The sequence below is a fragment of the Takifugu rubripes genome, chromosome 7, assembly GCF_901000725.2.
Source record: "Takifugu rubripes chromosome 7, fTakRub1.2, whole genome shotgun sequence".
Taxonomy (NCBI): Eukaryota; Metazoa; Chordata; class Actinopteri; order Tetraodontiformes; family Tetraodontidae; genus Takifugu; species Takifugu rubripes.
Genome location: NC_042291.1, coordinates 1,093,428 through 1,120,919, shown reverse-complemented (window position 1 = coordinate 1,120,919; position 27,492 = coordinate 1,093,428). Strand labels below are relative to the sequence as shown.

Genomic DNA, 27,492 nt, shown 5'->3' with positions numbered 1-27,492 from the left:
GACATTCTCGAGCAGCCTCGTAGCCTCCTTCTGCCCTCCTGCTACGTGATCTTTTGCAGCTATCCCAGGATTATCGCCTTAAGTTAACAGGGTCTTAAACAGCTGCCTGGCACCAGGAATCATGCTCGGCGTTAGCCACCTGCTACAGGAGCCACGGCAGGAACAAAGAACCCTATCCACAGGAAGTGTCCTCCTGGGGACAATATGGTGTCAAATGAGTTGCCCGCTGACTTTGCCCACAGTTCTCCATGGGAAGTGTGGCTTCCTCAAGCCTTGGCTGTGAGGGCAAAGGTCAGCAGGAGGCAAATCAGCGGACTGTGTTACTGCACCCAGATGTGGCTGAAGACGGCCGTGGCTCCAGTCTAGATGTGCTCAAAACGCAGCATGACTGGCTGCAGACGTAACCCATTCTATTTTCAGACAGGGTTTTTTTTATTTAGAGACCTTTATTCTTTTGCTATTTTAAGCAGCACAACAGGACAGAAGTGGAAACATCATTTTAGCACCTCTCTCATACGATACGATGCTGCTTCAACAATAACAGCATGGAATGAAGAGGTGCCGCAGAGGAAGAAGGATGGAGTCTTCATGTCCTCTCCAACATATTTCAGTGGCTCTAGATGTGCTGTTCCTCCTCACTTTCCTGTATCTGTGCTGTCAAGAGTGATGAGTTTTGGAATTGGAAACAGGTGTGTGTGTGAAATGTGCAGATCACTCCTTTATCCTCGACCCTCCCATACCTCCCCCAGCCCGTGTCAGCGCTTTATGGCAAAGGCAATGGAGGAGGGTGAGCAGAGAAAACACAGAGGGAACTAGCAAGGTTCTGCAGAGCAAATAACAGATATAAAAGGACCATTTAGTACGCACCCAAATGAAAACTCACAGCTAATCGAGTGTCAGCCATCAAATGGAGAACGTAAAAAGGAGATAAACCAGATGTAAAAAGGAAGAATTACAGGGTACTTCAGAGTCTGATACAATAAGCTATACAGGGATACAAAAATGATAAAATCCTTATATGGTAGTTATGCAATGATGGTATATAAGCAGACAATACTAAGATCATAAACCAGGATTTCTGTGTTACCCATACACACACTCTTAAGATATAAGTGTGGTGTTTTGCTTTATTTCCCTGTGTTTTGTGTGTTTTGTCTACATCTGGGTTTCCTCATCAAAGCCTTATGGGCAACCGTGTGGAGCAGTTTGCAATGCTGAAGAACTCTAGTTTTAGTGCCCTGTTTTAATGCAGACCAGTATCCCTGAATTGCTTCATGTGCTACATGTCCTAAAATCAATGACATCTCCCCTTGAACTCCTAAAACTGGGATTAGAAAGAAGAACTGTCCTAAATAAACTCACAATAAACCCACTCCGTTTTTTTTTATTTCTCCTGAGTGTTACCTGGGGCAAGTCTTTTTACACTTCTATCCAAATTAGCATAACAACCTTAAGTTAACCTTCGTTAACTGTGTAATCTTCTTAGCAAGGGTCACTCTACCTTGCAGCCATGTGACCTATTAATGTAAAGTCAGTCTGACGCTTTTACACTAAAGCTTTTTTTTTTTTTTAAACAGTTTAAGTTGCAAAATCAGCACAACAAGCTTTTACATATATTTTTTGAATAAGCCCTGTTGTTTCTGCAAGTCATGAAATCATTACCTTGATCACGTTTATACATTAAAGCTTGTGTAAATACAAAACAGGAATCTCAAAGGTTCCAAATCCCCTCAGATTATCCCTAAAATGCAGCATTACTGATGGTATTAAAGCTGCAGTCCACTAAGATAATGACTAAAGTGCAGTGTTGAGAGTTGTCAATCAACAACCGGACAACAATAAAGCAGTGATTAAAGCAACTGCAGCCACTCAAGCACTGGCATAAGCTAAAGCAACAACAATAGAATGAACTAATTAATAGGCCATTAAATGCATCTAGTCTAATTATTTAGTGAACAACTAACAAAATTAAATCAGCAACTTTTTGCCCATGTTTTTGTGACCAATTATATGGAGACACAAGGCCAAGGAAATATCAATTTGGTGCTGATTTTGGTGAATGTGATTCAATGTGGCGTGCTCGTCCTGACCACGTGATTATTCTTAACTTGTTTTCGGGAGACCTTTTGGATTCTTTGACTCATCTCATATTCCCACTCTGTAAAACCTAAAAATACGTTACAAATGCCTTTGAATACGGTGCAGGAACTATTTTATTGAATTACCGGGGAGGGTGTGTGTGTTAGCAGATGCATTCTAACAGGCTTACTTTAATTTATGGTCACTTAAACTAATCCTTAATGCAAATTATCTTTAACTTCGAGACTTGAGTCGCCACCCTACCCCCAGTCAAAAGCCCCCTCCCCAAAAAAACCTCTATGCAGGCAGCAGGAGTCAGCTTACAGCAGTTTCATACCTGCCCACCCCCTCCGCTGCGGGAAGGCCGGGTCTCCCTGCCTATCGCGCTGCCTCTGAGCGACGGTGCGCCAGTGTGCCAACAGTCCGAGTGCGGCGCAGAGCGCAGCGTCACGCATAGGCAGACAGTGCGTGTCAGAGACACAGAGGATCTCCGCGGGGTTTCAGGGACAGCCGGAGTGGATGAACGGAGCGACGAGGTAAGCACGGAGCCCCGTGAAATGGCGTTAAAAGCGGGATTTGTGTTCTGCTCCCGATCAAAGGTGACGATCCGATCTGCGATCTAATGATTCGGATTCTGTTTTACATTCATTCAGTGGCAGCTGACTTATCACCAGAGAAAGGCTTATTGATTATGAGCTCAAGAGACTTTCCACTTCACTTCTACGTGGGTGAAGTCTAAACCTCTAAATGGAACTTTAATAGAGCACCATCCTCATTTATGCGCTCTACGTGTGTTTGTGTTTGTGGTGCAACTTGTCTGTTATTAATGTGTGAACGCAGCCCAGTTTATGGTAAAGTTGCTTATTTTTTGAACAGCTGATTAGTGTAGGTTCATCATCTCATAAATCTGCATTAGTTTGATAAAAATGTGTTGTCAGAAATGGCAGCTGCTGTGATTGGAGAGCCCATACATGGGGCAGCAGGTTTATACCATCACCTCAGCTCTACACTAAATATTTACATCTGGATCAGATCTAGAGAATGGCTCAAATGTGGCTCCGGCTTCCAGAAATCGACTCTGGAAACCAAAGTTGTGCGACGCTAAACCGAATTAAACATTTTTCATTCACTCGCTTCAAATCCACGACTCAGGAGTGGCTGGAAAACGGCACATTTACTCTTTACACAGCTGAAGAAAGTGTTATCAGTTTTCAAGACCTTAGCTTTCATTGACCCAAGGGTCATTGTGCAACATACTGAAGAGGCTTTAAAGACTCCTCTGATGCCCTCGGGGTCAACTCCACCTTGACCCACCTCCCTACAACCCACCCCTTTCTTCTTAATCTCTACTGATATGTTTGAGGCTCACGTGCTCGGGGTTGATCATTGTGGGGTCAGGCGCATAAACAGGTCTGCACTCAGACTAAACAGACCACACATGTCCACTAAACACAATCTTTCTGGGATTCATAGGTGATTGTTTGCTGGTGAGGACCACGCGTGCAGCAGCAGGACATTTACCGGTAATCCCTTCACTTTGATCCATATTGTAAAGCGGGACCTCATTTGTAAACTCCATCTGCGGGTGTATGTGATATTTATCTTTATGCCCCCGCATACATTTTTTTGTTGACTTGTTTTGTAAAAGTCTGAACTTGCAGACTCAACCTATGCCTAAGAGCTAGAATGACTCACAGCTCATAAACACCTCCAAACGCTGCGTCAAACCTTCATCATCACGTGCAGGTTTCAACGCAAGCCTCTACGTAACCGACTCCCTACCTTAGAAATTACAGTGTTGAGCAACTGTAAAAATTGCTCCCTTTTCCTCCCAGGAATCATGTGGCCACGCACTAATTTTCCAGCTGTAATACAGCCGCCATCGTGTTTGATCCTCATCCCGCACTTGCAGATAAGAACACTTCCAGCTGAGGCCAGAGCCCAAGGGCACAGTGATCAGTGCTGCTGCCTCTGTCTGGGGTGTTGACAGGAGCTCTGACATCATAAGAGTGACTAAATGAAATGCAATTTTTATGTTCGCCTTCTTGGTTCTTAGGAAGGGGAGCGGCCGTGTTAATGCGGCACAGTGGGGAAATCATGTTGACTTATTTAAAACGTGCCCAGAGATGCAGTCCTAAAGAGCAAAGTAGCCACCACCCAAGCTAAGATAAGCTAAACTAAACAAACCGCTTCGGTTATCAACATACTGAACACCCCACGATTTGGGTTCCTCTTCCTCTTTGCGGGCTATCCTGACTTTGTTTTTGTCGTTGGTTTGAGCCACATCAGAGCAGCAGGTAGATGCCACAGGGTACGTCACAGCGCAAGCTCACACGGAGCCTCTCGTGTGTTCCTTATCACTCTAAATTCAGCTGTACCGCAGCACTCGAGGCTCCGCGATCCTGTGGAGTCTTGAAAGCGTCACATTGTATGTGGGATGTCAAACATTTGTCCTCCTCAATTGCAGTTTTGTTCCATGTAAAGACAACCCCCCCTCCCCCCAAGTTGTGGCGGGAAAATTTGAGTTTTTAATTAGAGGGGAAATCTAACCTGCCGATGATGTCATCTGCCTCTTTGTGCATGTGTGTGTGTGTTTTTCTGTATGTTTTGGGTTCTATCAGGGTGATTTTTCCTCACATTTTGGGTTTTCAAAAATATATTTTTGCAGTTAACGATTTAGATTTTTCTTTTCTGTTTTGTTTCCTAGGTTGACTAGAAACACAGAGGGATGCATAGATGTATGTGTGTTGCAGAACAGCAGCTGGTTCAACATTTCATGTTGTCACGACTGTAATTTATAGCTCAGCTTTATTGAGGATATGTGTTTGGGCAGAAGAGTAAGAAACTGGTTATTTTACAGGTTGTTTTCAGGAGGAACCGTTTGTAAAAGAGGAAGAACTCACCAAAATAAACACATTTTCTTACATTACACTGCACAGCCAGTGGCACAGTAATAACCCCTCCTGCAACAGACTTTTGGGAGAAACGATAAGTTAAAGCCTACATTTATGCACCAGGCTAGTATTTAATATACCGCTGTACATACCAGAATCGGCCTACTTGTGTGCGTTGCTTGGAAAACCTTTACTCGCTTTACCATAGACGGTTATTCCTTCAGTTATGAGTCCAAACAGTCAGTTTCTGTGCCACACGTTGACATCTGAATCCTAAATATCAGCATCTTTTGCTGCTTCGTTACAAAAGCAGCATCTAAGTGAATTAATTAGCCCTCCATTTTAATGCATCTCTCCCGTCTTTGTCTGTGGACTCATAACTCAATCCATAATTTATCGCGAGCAGCAAAGTCTCGAAACGTGATCTGACAGTTCTCCATCTCCTGACAGTCCCCCGTGTGTGTGACAGCTGTGAGAGCAGCTCCTCTCTCCAACGCTCCCACATCTCTGTAATTGTTCACAGTCTGACCGGGCGCCTCTGTACCTCTGCCACATCCCATCACGCTCATGCACGCCGCGCCACGTCCGCTCAACCATGAGCGAGACGGCACAGACTCGGACATTTCCTCAGATGGGGGGGGGGCAAAGATGTTGGTCTCGCTGTGTCTCCAAGCTCCTCCAGAGTTTTTCTCATTGTGACAGCAGTAGAGGAAAAAATGGGGGGGTATCTCCGGTTTTTGAGACAAATGGGGGCTGTTGTTTGCTGGAAAACAGGTCTGTTGATCAGTAACTAGAGAGGACAGCTAGTAGGTTCATTGGAGGTTAGCAGCTAAGGGTAGATGGCAGTGCAGAGCTAGGGAGATTGCCCAGTTTCTCCATTGCATCACACAGGTTTTGGAAAGGATGTTTGTTTTGGAATGGAAACAAAATGGAATATTAGATTTAAGGGTCAGTATCCGTTCAGTTCAGGTCTCGGTTATCATTTTAAATGTGAGGGAGTTTTGTTGCCATGTCTTCTAGCTGCCTGACTCAGAGTGCAGAGATAGTTGTTGGTTTCATTTCTCAGTATACGGTAACTAGAATAGCTTCCTTTGCCTCAATAATGTATATTTTTACCCAAATACAAAGCATAAACTAACTGAGCAGTAAGATTATGGCTAAGAATAATGTTTTACAAAACAGAACAAAGATTTGTTTCTAAATCGCTGGAGTCTTAGAGGCTCATAGTACAATATTGAAAACTGTAAAGCTAACCAAGACAGAGCTGAGATTAGTCTCAGACATGAGAATATGTTGGGGGGGGGGGGGTCCATTTGCTTTTCCGGTAGGTGTTTAGTAAGCATATCAGGAGATGTGCGGCATGTAACTGATCAGACAGCATTCAGCTGTGTAGATAACAGAGGTGGAGTGTTTAAAGTGACACAAGAGGGGAGCTGTTAGAAAGAGAGCACTGCAGTCACAGATGACCCTGTGCTTGAGGACATAGCACAGCTAGGGCAGCATTAAGCCCTAAAATCAACCTCACACAACCTCAGATTCATAGAAATGGCAGCTAGCCTTTTACTTGTTATCTTATGGGCACATGGGCGTTCCAAATCCTACGAGGAGGCCCATTTGGCTGTGAAAAACTAACATCCTCATTTTCCTTCATTTTGGTATGTGTGGGTAAACTGTTTCCCATCATATCAGGTCTAAAAGTCAGTTAATCCGCCCTCTCCCTCACTTATCTCTCAGTTGGCTCTTTGTGATGCACTGTTGCAGGACTTCATCCCACTAACTACGTTCTACTCGCTCATAAATGTCTAACGCAACCATCCAGTGAAGCTTCTTTCTCCCAGTTGCTGGAACAGACATTTGCCTGGCAGGGTAAAAAAAATGTGTTGACTTGGTGAAATGAAACATCTGGCACTTTGCCACACACCATTTTTCAGAGCATTCTCACCAGCTGAGAGCTTAATGAGGGTTCACAGTGTGGGAACAGGCCCTCCTAACATAAAACTCTGGGATGCTGAGGGATGGGTCCAAATTTCTGTCTACGTACTGTTGATTCCTTCTTCTTTTTAAAGGGGAACTCTGTTACCTTGAGTTGCAAACACCATTCCCTGTTCAGGGCTGGACTGCACCCAAACACTCCCACACACACTGGCTGAGTGTGGGTTGGGATGCTGGTCCTCTGAACAGCCTTCAAATCTGGTCACCACAAAGAAATATCATTTTGTTTGAGTGGTTCATGATCTGTCACTGTTAATGGAGCTGATCATCACACATAACGAGCATTTCAGGTCAAGCTCGAGGTATTACACTGGTGCAAAGGTGCACGCTGTTTCTCCCATGGTGAGTGTGAGGGCCCATTAATAAGCAAGATATTAGAAATAAACCATTTCAGAAGAGAAACTTATGCATCCGGGGTTTTTGGTCAGGATTCCGTCTGAGCCATATAAGAGGTACGCTGTCATATACATTTATTTGGAAGTATTGTTTGTATTTGGAACTTTAACTAACATAATGTATCATATCTGGTCAATTATTTTACTATATAATGGTCTGTATTACATATGCATATCTACCATGATTACTGTTTAACAGAGTGGTGTATTAAATAAGTCAAAGAAGTAAGTGAAAATCTCCTAAAATGACAGAATTTGGTTGATATAAATAGATTCAGAGTTAAACCTTCTCTTTTGTCGCTCCTTTAAGCAGTGAAGTTGCTACATGATAGAAACATGCAGTCTGTCGCCATGGAGACAGTAAAACAAAGACTCTAACTAAAGTAAACAGTGATTAAATCATTAGTTACTTCCCTGAATGGAGTTATAAAGGTTGCGTAATATTATTCCAATAGCATGTCCACAGATAGAGCATAGAAAATCAGCTTATCAGCGTTGGTACTGCTACTTTATTTTTAGTAAAGGTAGGGTACAGTCTTGTTTCTTTACTGTGTGGGTGATGGGATTTACTGTACATGATGGAGAGAGCATTAAAAGAAACCTAAAGTTTTGTAATGAGAAATTATTATAAGCCACAGACTACAGTTTTTGACAATTTCAGGGAAAGTTTAATCGTTTAAAGGCAAAACTGCAGCCAGACAGACCCGAATAGTGACTTATAAAGCTTTTTTTTTTAGAGTCAGACGCGATTAATTATCAACAGTAAAAACTGTCTGGTCCTTTGAAGGCAGGAAGAAGGAACTAGCCCTGCCTTTTGATAACAACAGGAATAAATGTGTTATCCAGCAGTTTAGTGCACGAGGCTTAGTGCGACACTAAAACTTGACTTACAGTTGAATGTTTATAGTGTGATAACATTTGATCTGTCACTGCAATATTTCATATTAAGTTAATCCGCAGCTGAGTGTAGAATAGCAGCATCAACAACATTAAGCAAACCAGGATCAAATGCTAGCATTGCTAATTTTTGCACATAGGCTGCAACGGGCATGTTCCCTGCTGGCATGTGTTTTATCACTGTTATTCTAAAGTGTGCCTGGACATGTCCTCTTTGGCTTGTGGCTCCACAGCTCAGCTGTCTCTGTGCTGATTTGCTTTGAATGACAAAAGGGTGACAACAATGAATTAGGGGCCTGTGTTGTCCAAAGGGAGGCCTTTTCCCGTTTGAGTCCCTGAAGTCTCCTCAGGTGGCCTACTGCTGTTCCCTGCAAATGCAGACACAACCCTATAGGTAGCGGCGAACTGCATGTCAAGCAGCTAGAGCCATTCAAGGCGCAGCGAGCATAACAGGATTTACAGTTTGGTGCCAGGCTGCGTATCTGAGGGGAGAGAGACCCCTGAGTCCTGTGGCTTTGTCACTTACATTTTATTGTTCCCATGTTGTTGTTTGTCCCTTTCCCTCCCTGACTAATGATCCTCAGCAGCCACGTCAGGACATAACCTATCAGTAGACCTGGAGCCGAGCATTGTTGTGGCTCATTAATAATGCAAAGAAAAGGCAGCCCTTCTCTTTGTTTGGGCCGACGCCTATTTTGTGTTGGCCCCAGCCCCGTAGCAGACTTCATGAGGTCTGTACCTCCAGTGCTGGTTAATGGCTGCAGCCGACAGTCGTGAATCACTGCTGATTAGGGGGCCGTGCAAGGCTCTTACGATCACACTGTAGAGAATTGACGTGCACAGATGTTGCCCTAACATCAACATAACATCAACTTTGGTTAATGCTTGAAAAGTGGAACATTTTAGAAAATTGATGAGCGCCAGTCTCTGCTGGAGGGCAGCGGCAGCTGTTAATATGAAGAAAATGAGAGAGAAAGACACCAGAGATAGTTGCTCGACATCAATTGTCAGTTGCAGGCGGCCTCTCATCTGTCCAACGATTCATTTGACAGGTGAGCGTGCAGAGTTCATTACCCTGGAGATTTAAAAGCAGTCCCTTTGGCTTTATAATTGCGTTATCTCATGCTTCCATACTACACTGTAAAACGTCCTTGGGCATTCTGACCATAGGCCAGCTGTGTTTTCTGTTTTGTTTCTGTCAATACACACAGTAACAGCCCATCCTTGTGAAAATATGTTCCTAATGGCACTTTTAAAGAAAACTGGGAGTACGCGGTACCTTCCCGTGACTAGTATCTGTTGTCTGAGCATTTTTATGTAGCATGACACAAAACATCTGGTTCCTCTTTAACTGCACGGGGGCGCCCGGTTAAACCTCCCCTGCAGGCTTGGCCAACCGCTTCACAGAGAGGACACAGGGGAGGGATGAGTGGAAGGTAGAGGGAGAGATTGAGACGTCATAAAAATGGTCTTGTACAGTGTACATGTGAACCTGTGGCATGCTCGAAAACATCCGTGATAACCTTGGCTAAATATTTGATATGGCATGAAGTTGCACTTGCCTTGATGCTGGTTGTTTAAGCAAAGAACCAGCGCTTATGTAATTATTCCTAAACACATTGAGTTGTTCAGTTTGTTTTCTTCTAAATATCAGATCATACAAGAAAAGGGGGCGCAAAAGTGAATGAACTAGCATTCATCTTTAAATATTGGAAGAGTTCTTCCAGGAAGGAAGTCGTGACACATTTTGCAAAGGTCACAACAAATCATCTGCCGTCTTGTTTTTGAACCATGTCGAGTCCTCTATCATCCCTAAAGGGTTCCGGATCCACTGATCCACAAGGAATGAAAGCAGTGCGCGGAGAAAGCAAATGCACAGACGAGAAAGACAAGAAGGGAGAGGAGGATGGGAAATGACAGGGAAGCGAGACGCCCTATGGCGCATTATAAATAAGAGACAAGAGAAGAGTTCAATTACAACCTACAGCGAGAGACGAATGAGGCTGCTTAACCTGAGAAAGAGTCATCTTGTGCTGTTCAAGGAAGGTGCTGGGTTCTAATTTGGCTCTTTACAGTCAATGAACCTAATGGCGGCGGTTGTTCACCACCAAATCCCAGCTCACTTACTGCTTCACTCCATATGTGTTTATAAGGATTCTATATTGGCCACGCATGTTTCTTGCACCTGTATGATGATGGGGTATTACTAGCTATTCTACTTAATTAGTGTTAATTATGAATTAATTAGATTAATGTCCTATGAAAATCCATTGGATTTTTTTAAAATGGAAATTTTAGATTCAGTGAAGAACTGAGAAGCCACATTTATAATGTCACAAATTTCATTCTTGCAGCAGCAAGTATTTACTTATCAATAAAGTCGATTTAGAAAGAAAATACTGTTCATATCATTTTAATTTCTCTACTCACAATCACCCCTTTCAAAAGAAATCCAGCATCAGGATTAAGGACTTTGGGGCACTTGCTTTACCAGTTTGATCATAGATTGGGAAATGATTAATTCAGAGGAAATGTATCCTGTGACTATGTGCTAACCCTTAACCCACCTCCACTGCACCTCCCCCCCATGCCCAGTCAGAACCTCCACACCTGTCGCAAGGCATTTTTCCCGGAGCTCTACATAAACAATAGCTGACTTTCCTGAACTCCGACAGCCTTCCATCTGGGGGAAAAACTACCTGCCTCTGACCTTTCCCTCCCCCTTAAGCTAGTTTATGTTGTCTGTACACTGTGATGAGTTCAGTGGCTGAAGTGAGGTAGAGTTACACCATACGTCACCTTCTCATACACAACTATTGTCGTAATACTATTAGCAATAGTAGCAGCCAATTGACTGTTTAGAATAGTAATAATGTAAATATTTCAATAAGATTTGCAAAGTCGGCGTGACATTTTTAATACTTAATCTAACCGACCTGCTGCTTATAATCAGAGTACTTTGTTTTCAGTGACCTTAAGTGTCGATGTAAAGGAGAGATAGTATAGTTATGGAGGTGAAGGTCAAGGAATAACAGGATGAGGAAGGAAATTGGAGTGCTGGATGAACACAGGACTACGATAAACTAGCATGTGAGGGAGAAGTGAAGATATGGGGGAGACAGCAGGCCCCAACAAACAAAGAGGAAATTTAAAGTGTTTTGTGGTGCGCGTGACTTGTCTTGAGACACGGATCCTTTTTCCTGTCGAAAGGTGTTTGTTCATTGTTTTGCCTGGTGCGAAGGAAAAGTTAAAATAGCATGTGATAACAGTTGAGGCAGACTTATGGGAACAATCAACACCACAAAAGCTCAACTTGCCAAGCATTCATCTATACAGGAAGGCTCTCAAAAAGGTTTAAGAGGAAACAAATGAAATATAGATATATTCTCTTCCCAGTTTGGACATGAATTCAAATCAAGCTCATAGGTTTAAACCATTTATAGTTAAAGTGTTTGGTCTTGTACTGACACCATGTGCATCCACTGCATACCTTCAACATATGCACACATGTGTGCATTCATACATGGACACATGATAACAGTGCTAGGACATTTTCGTGCTATAAATAGCCTTTGGGGAGCCTCTCCCATTATATACATGCAGCCTCCCCTCACATTGCACTGAAACATTAAAGAGATGCTATAGCTCTCAAACACCCAGCAGCCCATCAAAAGAAAACATGAAAATACATATAAATAAGGTTTAAATAAGGTTTTAGGGCCTTGTAAATATGACAACCAAACTTTTTAATTGACTGTAAAGCAAACTTCAGAAGTCTGGATGAACTAAGCAGCTGTCCAGGGTGTTTAATTCCTATAAAAACATATTATCAGCTACTACAGCCTTTCAAAAAGGGTTTATTATTTTGATGATGGCAAGTGCTCATTAATAATTTGACAGTTTGCAGACCAATTGTCAGACCTGCTGACTTTTTGGCTGTCAAACAGAAGTATTTCAGTGTCAGTACTTTGGTATTTAACATGGAAACGATGCCACATCAAACTAAATGCCCTGTTCCTCTCACTGTGTCTTGCAGGAGTCCATGCAGGTGGGGTGAAGACAAGGACAACATCTGCCTCTGCTCCCTCTGTCATCAACAAACAAAGTGCCTTGGTGCCGGTCCTCCTCAGGTCAACATAACCATGACGGGTGGCAAACAAAAGTCTTCACCAACATCCTGAAAGACAACACGTCTTTAACAGTCCAAGACATTGTAGGAAGACAGAGATAAAGGAAAAGCAGACTCTGCTTGTTGTTTCCACTCCACTGTGGATAGGGAGTGTCTCATTTTGGATTGTTCTTGGCCGACTTAGTCGGACCTCTCTGTTCCCTGCCTGGGGATTCCAAAGTTTGTTTTAATACCACAAAGAGATATTGGTTGTTTGAGCTCTGCAATACCCAAGCGAGAAACTATAAACTATCTACTGGAAGCAGGAGGCTTGTGTGGATTCCTAAATTGGTAAATATGACTTTTCCCTTCAGGATTTAAGGACCGCAACAACAGTTTTGGTTTTGAAATCTTCACAGGACCCACAACTGATCACTGGAGGACACCATAGAGGGTCACTTTCTATGTCTTTTAATTAGCGAATCAACATGAAACCCCTGACTCCAATCGGCTCCCCCTCGCCTCTGAGGCTCCTCAATAAAGGTCCTGATTACTTGCGTAGGCAGATAGATGGCGGAGGCCATGGCCGCACAATCAGTGCTGTGGAAAGACTCGAGGCGGACAAAGCTAAATATGTTAAGAGTCAGCAGGTGATCAACACCAAACAAGAGCCTGTGCTAGTGCCCTGTGCTACTCCACCACCACAGCCGCGTCGAGGTGTATCCCTTCCCGGCAATGTGACACCTCGTCTTCCCCCGCGGTCATCTACCACCCCCTTCTCCACCACGTCTGGCTCCCTAACCCCGAGAGATGAAAATGAAAATGATGACTCCAGGAAAGAGAACAGACGGACTTCTGTTGACATTGAGGTGCACAACAGGAGCAACGTGAGCTTTGGAATGCCTCCTATCCCCAGGACTCCAGGGGGCAACAGCTTGGTAGCACCCCACAGTGCCCCTGTGCTCCGGAGAAGTTCAGGCAAACGCATGATGAGGCCGGACTCGCTTGTTATCTACAGACAGAAGAAAGAGTGCAAGAGCCCCAGCGGTGGGACGGTCGGAGAGAATAACAACATGGAAGTAAAAGGTTATAGTTTTGTCCGCCGCCTCTTTCAGGGATCAATGAGGGAGAAGGGTGGCGGCAGTGAAACCAGACTCCAGAAGATGGTAATCAGTGAAGAAAGAACATCAAGGGATGGAGACTCCCGCATGTCTTGGACCAATGATAAAGACATCGTGGACGGAGGAGCGGGAAGCCGAAGGTCGAGTAAAACGGAGCGAGAGCGCAGCCCAGAATCTTTACCAAGCCACGCGTTTGGCTCTACACTTGAACGGACTAGGAATGGATTTCGGAACGGTGCCAATGAAGGTGCAAAGACTGTAGCCACTAATGGCAACCACTCAAGTAACCCCGATGACGACGCCGACGACGACCCGTGGAAACGAGCGTCACCCCAACCAGCGGCCAGAAGGAAGTTTGGGGAGCTACGGCGCTCCAAGTCAGACTTGCGTCTGCGTTGCTCAGTTGCTTTATCAGAGCAGGACTATTTCTTTGACTTTTGTGGGCTGGACATGGACATGATACAGCGTCTGGGTCGCGAGAATTTCCTTTCTGGTGCCAGCTCCATAGACACGCTCTCACTGGCCCTGCGCAGTGTGGTTGGCGATGGCTGCGGTGGCTCTGAGCCCAGTGAGTTCTCCCGGCACTCAGGAGATGGACTGTTTGAGGAGGAGCTGGCTGAGCAGCTTCCAACTGGTGTGTCAATCATTGAGAGGAATGCTCGGGTCATTAAGTGGCTTTACGGGTGTAAGAACGCTGCTGAAGAGGGACCCAAAGAGTCCACTGTTTAATATATCAATAAGGAGCCATGTGCCATAGAGTGCAAGCAGCCTGCGGCTGGACCTGGGATGTTAACAACGTCGGAGTATTAATGTTTGTGCTAATAATGCTAATGCTTTCAATTACTGAAAATTGGCTTGGCGTTATCAGTTGTGCAGGAAAATTTAGCCAAAACACACCACAAATCAGACGTAAAAGAACCGACATTGGCAATTTGACCTAAAAAAAACTGTGTTCTGTACAAACGTGCACACAAACCGAGCATTTACTTTCTTTTAAATGTCTACATGAAGGGATTCTGTTCTGTGGCACATGGTTGTCTTGAGTGCTTTTGCTAACTCCAAAGGGACAGTTTTTTCAATTCACCGCGCAAGCAGCAGCTACTCGGATTTTCATAACAAAAAGATTTATTGTATTTATAGATCCTATAAAAGATTTGCGTGGGCTGATTGAATATCTGCAAAATGTTTTGATGTCTGTGGTCTTGTGTCTGTGTTAAAAGCCTTCTCTATTAAACTGAATAATTCATCATGGGTTTTAAATGAATGGCACATAAAGCATAATAGAGAAGTATATCCTCAACACAGACGCTGTCCTGTATGGTCTAAAATGAAAAAGAACCTAAGCTACATTTATTCTGAACTGGAAAAGCTTTGTGAAATGAACCATGAGTACCTCATTCTGATCTGTCCCAGTTTAGTTTGAGTATTTTTTTTTTTACTTGTTAAACGCAGGCGTTGGAATTAGAACAAACATGCGAGACACCCCTGTGGGGCTGTTAATGCACTGAACTGGACAGAGTGAGAGGAAATAAAATGTGTGGCTTCTGTTCTTCACAGGGATTCATCTCATGGAACTTTAAACACTGGGCTAGATTCAAAGAAGCACCAGAATGCCAGTAAAGCCATGAAACACCTTCAGCTTTCACACTTTATATGCTTCCCAGTAATTGTGTGACAGTCTCTGATCGCTGCTGCCAGTGCATCAGGAATATGCACCTGCACAGATACTCAACAGGGTGAGATGCCCATGAACCTGGATTCCCCAAAACACTGACATTTTCAAAGCAGCACATTCAGAAGTGAAGCAGAGCTTTGCAGTTAAATGGTTTTGGATGTCACTTTTACCATCTGGCTGTTTGCAGACTTTCAACCTTCCCAGCTGGCTCGGTCAGGCTGTTTCCCCTCTCCTCCTCCCTCTGATAGCAATCCTACCTCACTCCATCTATCCTTTAGTGGTTCTCATTTTATTTCCAACCAATGTTACGCCCGTTGCTCAAATGTGACCTTGGGGTCTGCAGAGGCAGGTAGCTAGAGAGGGGCATTCTGGACTGTGGCTGTCTGAACCCCAGGGCAGGATCTACTTGTAAATGTGATGAAATTACACATGATGTGTCCTTACTGAATTTTACTTTCAGCATGGCAGCCTCTTGCAGCTCCGTCATCCAGTCATTTATTGTTTCCACACTTTCCACTCCTCCCCCGTTCAAAAACCATTTGGTTGCATGTTTAAAAAGTGGCTCCTTCCTATTCCGTCACACCAGTCTGATTTATATGAGATTTCACTTTTATTCCAAAGAGGTTTGTGTATTATGTACACAGAAATAAACACAATGCAAGAATGCTGCGTGGTCATTTATTTGCTGTTTGTTTATGCATTTCAAAGCCCAAATTAGAGAATTAGCTCAATATCCAAAATGCACGGCTTGATTCTAATAAAACAAACAAAAAACAAGTCTGTTACGTTATTGTTATCTCCTTTTGTAACGGCAATTGTCGCCTGAGTCATTGTCTCGTCCTTAACTCTTTGTTGCACCAGATCACGTCCCATTTTTCACATTATCTCAAGTGTATATGTGCTAATCCTATTAGCATTCCCTGCATATTCTGTTCTCGAGAAGGCTGCAAGGTTGTGTTTATGGACAAGGAGGCCACTATGATGCTAAGTGTGTGCTTTTCCAGAGACTCCCCCTCAGTTTATATTCACAGTTTTCTGGAGATAAACACATTCAATCTGACTGGGTTAGCCAATATAAAAGATAAAGTTATAAATTTACAATGGTGTGTTTGTCCTGGAACCCCTGAGACTATGTAATTGTTAACAACTGTTGTTGAATTTATTATATATATGCTTTCAGTGTAAGCACTGAAAAGTGCACTTTAAAAAAAAGTTTTTTACTGAGGTTTTTAATTAGTCATTGTCTAAAGACTTTCATTTGGATAGCATGCTAACAACTAGCAATTCAGGCTTCTGTATTTAAATTTATTATGAACAGCATGAAGTAGCTCATTTATCAATGCTAAATACACTTAAAATGTCCATAACAGTTTTCTAGGCATCCATATTGCCCCCACTTAGGTTAGTAATATTTTTAACGTCTTGGTCGACCTTTATCTTCAATAACATTTTAACAAAGTCTTGTCTGCTGGATGCACAGCAAACTATTATTTATTGGCTCCAACTTAAGACAGAAAAAAAAATAGTTTCTATCTTTAAAGTAAGAAAGACTTTCTCTTCCAAGACGCATAAAACACTGGCAGGCTCTGTCATGCAGCTGCTGAAAGTCCTATTGCCCTACATTTAATTTTATCTTTATTTTATCTTCCGCTCTCCTCTGCCTGTCCTAAGTCAGAGGACAACAATAGTCGTCCTGTTAGCCCGTCTCTCTGTCTGTTAGTTTGACCAGAGGGCCTGCTGTGACATCCTGTTTTGGGTTCAGAGGACAAGGTTTAAACATATGGTCGTGTTTTTAATCTGGCTTTTCCTTCCCTCAGTCTGTCTGAAAAGAAAGAAGAAGAAAAAAGACAACAGCTGTTTTTAGACAGCTATTTATAAATGATTATTAAACGCATTTTAGCGCTACAGTTGGTCTGAGTGGAGCTGAATGCACTGAGCTCTCTGCCTTGTCTGAAAAGTGGGTGGTAAATCTGCAGGGATCCACCCTGTCATGCCGCTAATGTGGTTTTCCCTTCACATTAGAAATCCACCACTGGAGGATTTATAATGAATAACATCTAACATGTTTTTGTTTTTTTTTTCAAAATCCGGTTGTGACCTGACTGTAACTTTGAGACATTCGAAATAAACTCCATACACAAATCAACATCACAGAATTTTTGATATAAAAGAGTTTTCCCACAACTTTAGTACCAATTCACTTTGTTCTTCAAACACACAGGCTGTGTAGAGAATTGTGCTGATTTGGCATTTTACAGCTAAAACAGCTCTGTCTGTGCAGATCCTGCCAAATCAGTGCTTTTTCTTTGACCTATGCATAACAACCACTTGGAATCTTACCATCAGAAGGACCAGTTACATGCACACACATGTTTTGAGGCACATTCTCTGTCCAGAAACCCTTTCTTCTTGATGTTCCAAGCAAGACAAATGTAAGATGCTTGATCAACTGCATTTGGGTGGTGAATGAGTATCACGAATCGAGTGACTGCCCTTAAAAGCCTTTGAAAGATGTATTTTAGGTCAGCAGATAAAGCTGAGTTCCCCTCTTTGCCTAGAGTTTTCCTTGATGGACCCCGGAATCCTTCTGACAACTGTGTCACAGTCGTATTTGTCTCACTGCCTCCTCGCCAAGATGGGAAGAACAAATATCAACATTTAATGTCAGAAGGGACACAAGCTGCTGCGGCACATTTGTATTAGATTTTCTGCCTACAGAAACAATCAGGCATGTCGGGTCTTATGGAGTGTGTCAAATCTGCCCTAGTTCTTCTGCACCAGCAGCTTCCGCTCACTGTGGACTTGTACGCTTTAGAGCAACTCGCCTCAGACACAGAGAAGCTGAACGCACACAACAGCAGCAGGGACGTCTCTGTGAAGGTGCAGGCCAAGAATAAAGCCTTTTAGGCAGCTACCGTGTCTTATGAGCAATGTCTGAGACTCTTCGGAGGCAGCATCATCAGTTACTTAGCAGTTGGGTGGAATTCCCCATTGAGATTGAAAATAAAATTGCTCTCACGTGTTAAAGGCATCTACACAAGATGGATCGGTCTGTTGTGACTAGTTCCTGATGTCAGGGCTCCCTCCCCTTAAGGCCTCGCAGGACACTTCAACCTGCTGGTTGAGTTTCACCTCACTGAGAAAAGTAAATCATTTGAAAGCAGAACTTAAGCTCCTTTTCATTTGCCTGTGCCTTCCAAACGTGTTGAAATCTTAAACCAACACTGGCAGGAGGGCCTGCATTGGTGTGCCTCTGTAACAAAAACCATCCCTGAAGTGGAGCTATCCTTTAGCTACCTCTGGTCATAAATCAGAGGGGTAGTTCTTTTCAATGCCCCCTCTCAAGCGTGACCTCTCCTCTCTACGAGGAGGGTGATATAGATAGGCTGAGCCTCTGGCCTGTGGGAAACCTGACCAGGAGCTGCCGACGCTCTTCAAATATCGACCTGACGTCAGCTCTACCCCCACTGAAACTGACAGGAAGTGGAGACAATTGTTTTAGGTGAGTCGTCTTTGGAGCTGGGTGAGGGCAGCTGACCCTCTTTGTAGAACAAGGGCAGGACTGAGACCAGCCGGGCTAAACCGAAACTGGAGAGTTAAGCGTTAACGCTGTCTTCATCCATTAATCATGTTTACGTAATCTCGTCACAGGGTGGTGATGCAGCAGCCTGAAATCAAGAGAGCAATGTGAGAAATGTGCCATGTGATTTTGGGCATCCGCGCAATAATCTTGTGAAACCGTGAATGTTTGCCGGGGTGAATAACTTCAATAGTTAAAATGTGTGGAGCTGAACTCGCTACGGTTCAACATTTCGTTTAAGTTGCTGGATGTCAGTTGCATCAGGGGAAAAGTTCAATTTAAATCACATTTAATCACTGTGAAAATGACCTGTGTTAAACGATGTTCATTTTGTTTTATATTAACCTCTGCAGGGATCTTAGACAGGCTGAAAGACAAAGTATGGGAAGCTGTGTTAAAATAGAGTTACACGCAGCACCTGCCTGCTGCCTGTCTGTCTGTCTGTCTGCCTGCCTGCCTGCCTGCCTGCCTGCCTGCCTGCCTGCCTGTCTGTCTATCTGCCTGCCTGCCTGCCTGCCTGCCTGCCTGTCTATCTATCTGTCTGTCTGTCTGCCTGCCTGCCTGCCTGCCTGTCTATCTGCCTGCCTGCCTGCCTGCCTGTCTATCTGCCTGCCTGCCTTCCTGCCTGCCTGCCTGCCTGCCTGTCTGTCTGTACCACAGTTTGTGTTACACTGATCTCATTTTTTTGTTTCTTTGTCTTTGTGTAACCTGGCAGCTTTTATTAAAGCTGATCTGTTGAGATGATCAGCTGGAGCTCATACATGCACTAAAAGCACAAATGCACCCAAACACAGGGGCAGAGGTCTCCTCAAAGCTGCGTGTCGCTACATTATTGGCAGTTGGTACCTCTCGTGCCAGCTGATTACCTGTTTCTCAATTTTCTCTTTTTTTTCCACCATGTTTGTTCTTGTTTCTCCTGTCGTGTTAACCACCCTCTTCCACTGTGTCATGTTGTGTGTACATGCGGGGTTTTGTCTGTTTGCCTCTTGACTTTCCCTCATTCTGAATATTTGGGTTTTAGGGTGAACTCTGTTTTCGATCTCTTCCTTGAGTTCCAGGAATAAACCTGATCTCAATCTGCTCCATGTCTCTTTCACCATCTGGGCTCAGTTATCTACCACATCCAATCTGAGGCTAGTCTGAACAATCTAACCTTGTTATACTTTATTTCCAACTTCATTATGACTCCTAAACTCAACCATAAGTTTCACAAGCATGAAAAGGCAAAATAATTCACGTAGTTTAATCAGAGCGAGTGTTGGAAGCACCAGCTTAAACTTCCAAGACATATTTATTGTGAGCAAACAGAAATTTGTTCTTGTGTCAGCATTACTGACTTTTATGTGAATTTACGCATTAAATTGATCTTTATATCACTGGGCACTATATTAGAAGGTAACAATGCCTGATTTCTAACAACTTTTTTTTTTATCTTAGTGTAAGAACGGACCAGATTTAACAGCTGCTGTCTCATAACCATCCAACGATCCCAGCTTGAGAAGGTGCTGTGACAGAGCAGGCAGACTCTATTATTAAACTGCTGCATACCAGCTAAGGAGAGTCCAAAAACATGGGTGTGTACGCATATTTCCAAAAATTACGGCTTTCTAAACTCAAAGAATGAAATAGAAAAAAAAACATTTGAACTGCAGCACGTTTCGCAAAAGAAATGACGCTGAAGTATTTCAGATTGGCGAGTGCTCAGCAGTAATCTTGTCGTCAGATGTCCTCAGCCATGCAGGAAGACTAAAACATCAGGGTGACAGCTGGCCTCTCTCTCCCTGTCTGCATCCATGAGCAGATTCAACTTGATATTCAACTCCCGCAAGTCCCCTAAACTGTTACTCCATAACTCTCTCCTTTTGGCTTTGTTGAGCCCCCGTGGCTTTACCTTCCTTTTCCCTTTCACTGCTTCATGTAAACCCTGTGCATGTGTTCACAACATGGCCAGGCTGCACGCAATAACAAGCCTTTTTCCGCCTTACCAGACGGCTTTGAAGTACCCTGCAGCCAGCTTGAGATAATGTCATTTTAAACGGTCAAATCGGCGCCCCCAGCACCTCCTCGTCCTCAGTCCAGGCTTCAGTGAGGGAAGAGAGAGTTAAAGCTCCAGTAAGGAGGTCTGGCCAAACAGCGACATTAAAATCCCAAAAGTTTTACGCTGATTTTAAAAGTCACCACATCCATCCCGCAACTGCTAACCTTCCACTTGATGTGCTTGGAGATTTACTTCAACAATATGATATTCTGTTAATTTGCTGAAACCACAGACCTATGAAAATATACTGTATATACTTACAAACCATAATAATGTCTTCAATTTTTTTTTACATGCATCAGCCCAAACAGTAAAACCACCTGCTCTGTTCTGTGTGGATCCATTCACACATTATTACATTTTCTGTTGCTTGACGGGCAGCTGTTTAAGGTATTTATGTACATTAGAGCTGTAAGTTGATGTTGATCTTGGACATTCTGGGAATTCACTGTGCTGCCACTGGTTTGCCCTTGACAGCAGGATCTGAAGCTTGTAGGACGTGGTTGGAGCTAATGAAGCAGATGACACAAGTGGAACAACATTGACAAACCTCAGTGGAGAAGGATTCTAACTGGATTCCTTAGCACCATATTTTAGCGCTGGATTAATCCACTCTGCCTCCAGGAGGAGAGCGTCCTGCCTGCAGACTGCTCCGATCTCCAACGTCATCAAAGCAGACCGGAGCATTTGACCTCACCCTCATCTCTACCACAGTTCCGAATTTAACCCCCAGTCTGGTTGCCACGGCGAGGGCAAGCCCATCGCCTGGGCGCCACACTGGGCAGGCCCTCCCATGAGGATTTGGCCAATGACAGCCCTGGAAAACCACAAAAGATATCACCACCTTGCTTATCCTTGGAGGGATGTAATTGTAATGTATAGAGAGCATTTGCTTTGGAAAGCAAAACAACAGAAATGAGAGTTTGTGAAACCATTTTTGTGACTGGAGGACAACAATAGGATTAATCACTGACGTAATTACTCAAGAACTGGAGCTGACAGATGAAAAAAAGTGTCAACAAAAAGGCATAAATTATGTTTTCCGCCCTGGGAAATCAGATTCTTTACACTTTTTTTGCCATTAGCACCCATGATGCTTTGCTCTCCTGGGCTGTAATGTTTAGGGTTGAATCCAATATGCTGCGATAGCCAACAACAGAGAAGGAGAAGACTGAGTTTTGAAAAAAGAATCCCACAAACACCCGAGTGAAGGCGACGGCAGAGTGTGTATTGATTTGTCTAGGCTCCTTGTTCCTGACGCCTATTGCTGGGTCTGGGTCATGCCCTGGACCACTGTAACTGTGGCGTCTAATCAGAGGGAGTTTTTCTTGATTTGATCTTGGTAGTTGAATCCCAGCAACTGGTCTGCTTGAGTTCCATGAAGACGTTCCACCTCATCCAAGAGGCTTCATCAGTTCCTGAATTGATTTTCCTCAAGGTCTCATTAATGTATGCATTTGTGTGTTCTCGGCATCAAGCTTCGATTTCGATAACCCTCTCTTATTTTAGTATATTGGAAATTGTTGCACAGTATTTTTAGAGATCTCCTGGACTTCAATGCCCCCAAATGCCTGTATGTCCTGTAATTGCTCAGCCTCCCCACGGCCTCTATCAGATCCCTCTCCGGCAACGCCGTCTCCTCGGTCTCCTCGTCCAGCAACGCGAGGCGCAGACAGCGACACGCCAGATTCCCACGTCCGAAATAGAGATGGACAGAAGGACGATGACTTCGCAGGCAAGCAGCTCGTAAAAGGAACGCGGGGGAAAGAAAAGAGGGAGCAGTCAGAGGAGATGTGGAGGTGCTTTAATGACATCCTGTTGACAGGCTGGGTGGGAATGTGAATGCCTCCTGCAAGGAGGAGAGGGAAAGACGAGCTATGAGGTCACGCGGAGCTGAAGAGACGTCTGTTCTGTCACCATGTGTCCATACCTGCAGCGATCATACATGCAGAGAAACAGGACCACTTGTGTCTTCAGCTCTATCAGTTTGGACTTGACACAGCAGCTGGTTCCTGCGTCACTGAAGCCAAGTAAAGGAGAGATGGTTGAAAGGAACAAAGAGCAGCTGATGTTCAGAAAGTAAATGTATGATGCTTTACGTTGCACGATCAGTCCGTTCCCCTGGGGAGGTCCATAAGACCTATGAATATATCCACCAGTATTTTTTTTTGGTCTCCTTTGAAGAGGGATGTGTCTGCATACACCAAGACATGTCGGAGGATGGGAAAGCCCAATAGACCATTGAACCGGCTCCTTTGTTTACCATCCCAGTGGTTAGTCCGGCTTAGGAACATCATTATCGATTTTGTGGGGTCCATCCTTGCTCTAAATCTGGAAGTGTCTATCTGCTCACCATGAACAGCACCATTACAGCCAAGGGGTTTGGATATGCGGACACGAATCGAGACCCCAAATGCAGACACACACGATAGGGTGAGGTTGAAAACAAGTTTACTGAGGTCCAAGTTCTGAACAGAGCCAAAGGGTGCAGGGCGAAAGACCACCCCGGTCAGACCGGAGCAGGCATCCATGAGACAAACGATTAGCTCCAGACAGGTAACAGGTACGAGGAAACAAACGTGCAAACAGAGATTTAGGAGCCAGGCTGTACCACAGGGGGTTAACGACAAATCAGCAAAGAGTGGCGAGATGAACCGGCTTTTAAAGAGAATGGCAGGTGTGGATAATGACAGGAGATCGTCTTCAGGTGTGCCTTGCTCGCCCCATGGAGGAGAGGCAGGAAACCGCTCCGCCCAGCCTGAAAACAGACAAACAAGGGAAACAGACAAGACACAGTGAAGCCTGAGCTTGTAAATACAAATCACTTTTATTTTCGAGTTACACCTGTCTGGTGGCCGAATTGTGACAAAATATAAAATGGTGACCAGTGCCCAAAACTGGGAGGATAAAAGGACATGAAACTTGGCCCATCCAGCTTTACAGGAAACTGAAAAAATTTTGAAGAATTGTTGGAGACGAGCTGAGCACCGATTCTCTCAAGGAGAACCAAAACTTTCCTGATAGAGATGCTGTTTCGGTGAGGTTTTCATCAGGGGGCAGCAGTTGGATGAAGACAGCCAGAGTCAAGAAGAATCCAGCTCAAACAAGTCTCAGTGAGTAGTTCCAGGTCACCTCTGCAGAGAGTTAATGAGGCTCCGACCTGCTGGATACGAACTCCTGAAAGAACTCATTCCAGACCTAACAACTGGGAAAATGATTCATTGGTATGGATGTAAAAAGAAGTTTAAAGTGCTGTTTTATCATGGCCAAATTTAAAACAATCCTGCAAAATGTCAAGAGTTAAAGAACAAACCAAATTAGCTTCAAAATAGTCGATTGAAGTGTTTATAAAGCACTTGGTCTCCCTGCATTGTGTTATTAATTTATAGCATTTAAACAACTTCCCAAAATGCCAATTTTATTTTATAATATGTCATATTTGTCTCTGTCTCTGTCTCTGTCTCTGTCTCTTTCTGTGGGCTTAAAGGTTGTAGTTGCAGGTCGGGGGTCCAAAAGCAACAACGATCCTAAACAGCTGTAGCAACAGTAATTTGAGACCCTGGAAGGCCATAGAATCGATTAGCATTCCAGTAAACACAATAGACGTACACAAGCTAAAGGTGACACCCTAAAGTGTCGCAGGTTTGCACAACTAACTTTGGTTATCGATTTTTAATACGTTTTGTGGCTTTTGGACATTAGTCCGTGTATAAACGTGTAATCTCATGGCCTCTTTCAGTCCCAGCAGGAATGAAACCCTGAAGTTCGCAGTTTACGTTAATCTAAACACGCCTAACTTTGAACTGCAGCCCTGTGACACGTCGCCGTGTTAAAAATAACTTTACAAACTGTAACTTTGGAGTCAGAAACATCTCAGCTGCTCAGCTTCTATGTGCTCTCGTGTTTTACGCAGTCAGCAGTGTTCGTCGGGGGGGGGTTGTCTAAAAAGAATCGATGTCCCCAGCAAATAAAAACGGGAATCAATCGACTCGTGGCGATGGGACGACCTTTGTGAGCCACGAGCTCTTGTTGTCAGTAGATACAAAAAATAAATCTAATAATCCATTTGCAAAGGCAGACCCACATTTGGGGCCTGGTGATCAAATTCCCACAGAGATGAAGGAGTGCGTGTGTGTGTATTTGGGTTTTGGCTGGGCTGTGGTGTAGCCAGGGGGTGGCTCACCACAAAGATTATCCCTGTGCTAGGAAAGGCTGCAGGTAGAAGGGGCAGGTTTTCTTTTGGGGGGGGGTCCTTAATCTGTTCTTATAGAACAACTGGGTTGCAAAAACTGAGATTGAGCCTGCCGATTAAAGGGATGAAGCTCCCTCTGAGAACCTGAGGACCGCGGATCTTTGGATAACACACCTCCCGGCCTCTCTTCTCCTGATCTGACACTGAAACCTGTGGAACCCGAAAACTGCTGGAACTTCAATGAGAGCTACCGATTCTGTGTGTGAGGGAGAGAATCAGGCCCGAGACTCAACCCTACTTTCACAGGGATCTGCTCGTTATCACTGGGAGATTAACGGGCACAGCAAACTTTAAATGTTCCTAATTAAAACCAGGTCCCCTTCTCCTTATCTCTGCTAACACTTGAGATTAGCGCTGCTGGCTGCCATGGCTACATGCTTGTTTGGGAGTTAAGCTGCTTTTAGTCGATAAAACAATCAGTGTCGTCTGGTGCAAAGTTGCTGCTAATCTGTCGCTCTGACTGCAAAAATAAGGCGAGAAAAAAGGGTTCAGAGAGCAGACCTCCTCCAAGCAGCTCATTTCACCACATTTTGGGACTTACCCCAGTAGTTTAGCATATCAGCAGGAGGGTCCCCCTACATGAGCCTGGTCCTGCTCAAGGTTTCTTCCTGTTAAAGGGGAGTTTTTCCTTGCCACTGTTGCTTGTCTGGGGTCAGGCCCTGGGATTCTGGAAAGCGCCTTGAAACAATTTTGATTGTATAAGACGCTATATAAATAAAGATTGATTGCTTGATTGCTTGAGATAGTAGAATTATACGGTTACATAACAGGTTGCCCCTTGGCTTTGATCTGTCGACAATCAAAGTCCCTTCAGAATCAGCAAGATCATCCAAATGTAATCGCCTGTTCCTTGGCCCCTTTACCAACATTTCCTAAAAACATTCCATCAAAATCCGTTCATTGCTTTTGGAGCTATTATGCTGACAGACAAACAAATGGTGACTATCACATTACCACCTCCCTTTTCAGCCGCAACGCGCAAACAAACGTTGGCTTAAGCCAGCCAGGGTGGCGTTAAGCTGAAACTCTGGAGGTACCTCATTTGTCAGTGTCACACTTCACTTATTTAAAGTAGAAATTAAAGTTCCTCTTTCCCTCTACCATTAATGCTAATGCTAACATTTCAGTTTCCATTTTAGCCATGAATCGAAATCAAGCACACCCATTGTCTGTTATCATCAATAATCTCCATCATCAATAATGTTTGCATTTCAACCTAGAGAACCCACAATAGAATCAGTCTCTGCTAGTAGGTGGCCTTTAAAAGAAGAGAAATCCTGTATTTATGTACCAGTTCTGTGAGATCATGACAACCGTATTGGTGCAATTTGAATTTGTCAATTCAACGTACATTCTTTAATAAATAATACTAAGAATTCTACTATCAGCATTGTGGGATCGGGCAGCAAAGCTCAGAAATCCACTGAGAATGAGCAGAAGCAGAAGCCTCTCGCGGGTGCGTCTGTATCACCACGTCTCGGAGTTTCCCTCTTCTGGTCCAATCAAGCCACATTTCCACCAACTGACCCACTTCAGTCAGTTACAGTATGGTTGGAACATACACACTGAAGTGCACGTTGTCCTTAGACAACTGTGCACATCCTTGCAGCCACAGGTTAGTTTCCAGGTGCTGGTGTTGCTGGAGCGTCTGAGTCACATTGTCTGATGACATGCCGGCGTCGTCATACCTGAGTGCTACCAGACATGTCTGTCTGGCTTTCCCCTGCGGAATGCTTACACGGTGGGTTTTAAATCATCAAATAGCCACTTTTCTGTTTGGTTTTACAGACATTTTAGCTCCTTTATAACTTCAGAAGTTTGGATTTACAGACAAAACAAGCTGGCACTCCCCAGACAACAAGCCCTGAGAGCTACATTTATTTTTCTAAATGCACGTTTCTCAATGACACCATGTCATTTCTAAACTTGAGCTGCTATCTTGAAAACAACCTTCTGACACATTTCACTCAATTTGACTGTGCAGACCATGGAGATGAAGCTACAGGTTCGGGTTCATTGCATGCACTTTCAGTTAAATGCACCTCAGGTTAGTTGCACTCCAGAAAAAGTCTCCAAATATCCAAATTATTTGTTTTATATTCATTTTTTTAATCCCTTGCTGCTTCTGCTGCATTGCAGCTTGGGATCAATAAAGTGCATCTATTCTATTCTATTCTATTCTATGACCCTGATGTTGTGTTTTTCTTGCTGTTTTCAGCAGAAAAATTGTGCAAAACAAAGATTTCCCTCAGAAAAATCTTCTAAAACATAATTTTCCATTGTCCGACCCGGACTTATATGAGCCAATGTGATCATAAATATAACAAAGAGCGTCACCAACCGCGAGCATCAAAGATCTTTGAACATCTGCCGACGGGAAGCTACAGAACTGTGGGCTGTGTGAAACAATGGAGGCAGGCGCTCGCAGCTTTGCGGGTTGTCTGTGGTTTAAGTGATTACA

At 43.8% G+C, this 27,492-nt stretch overlaps 1 protein-coding gene and 1 long non-coding RNA gene across 3 annotated transcripts; one reads left to right on the top strand and one right to left on the bottom strand.

Annotated features, from left to right (window-relative positions):
• The first annotated feature begins 2,411 nt into the window (after positions 1-2,411).
• Positions 2,412-15,822, top strand: fam110d (family with sequence similarity 110 member D). Of its 2 annotated transcripts, XM_029839201.1 has the most exons (4): positions 2,412-2,615; positions 3,553-3,602; positions 12,294-12,716; positions 12,785-15,822. In XM_029839201.1, exon 4 carries the CDS (start codon positions 12,854-12,856, stop codon positions 14,213-14,215), a length of 1,362 nt encoding a protein of 453 aa, XP_029695061.1. In that variant the 5' UTR covers positions 2,412-2,615; positions 3,553-3,602; positions 12,294-12,716; positions 12,785-12,853; the 3' UTR covers positions 14,216-15,822. The 2 variants fall into 2 exon arrangements, with proteins under 2 accessions (XP_029695061.1, XP_011603348.1); XM_011605046.2 differs by lacking the exon at positions 3,553-3,602 and having other exon boundaries at positions 12,294-15,822.
• Positions 15,823-22,543: 6,721 nt separating this feature from the next.
• Positions 22,544-27,492, bottom strand: LOC105416608 (uncharacterized). Its single transcript, XR_003889004.1, has 5 exons — positions 27,373-27,492; positions 23,043-23,537; positions 22,879-22,973; positions 22,710-22,799; positions 22,544-22,628 (listed from the first exon to the last, which is right to left on the bottom strand). It is a non-coding gene; the product is annotated as an uncharacterized lncRNA (long non-coding RNA).

Coding starts and splice junctions, on each gene's coding strand:
- fam110d (XM_011605046.2), top strand. CDS start 12,854: ATGAAACCCCTGACTCCAATCGGCTCCCCCTCGCCTCTGAGGCTCCTC.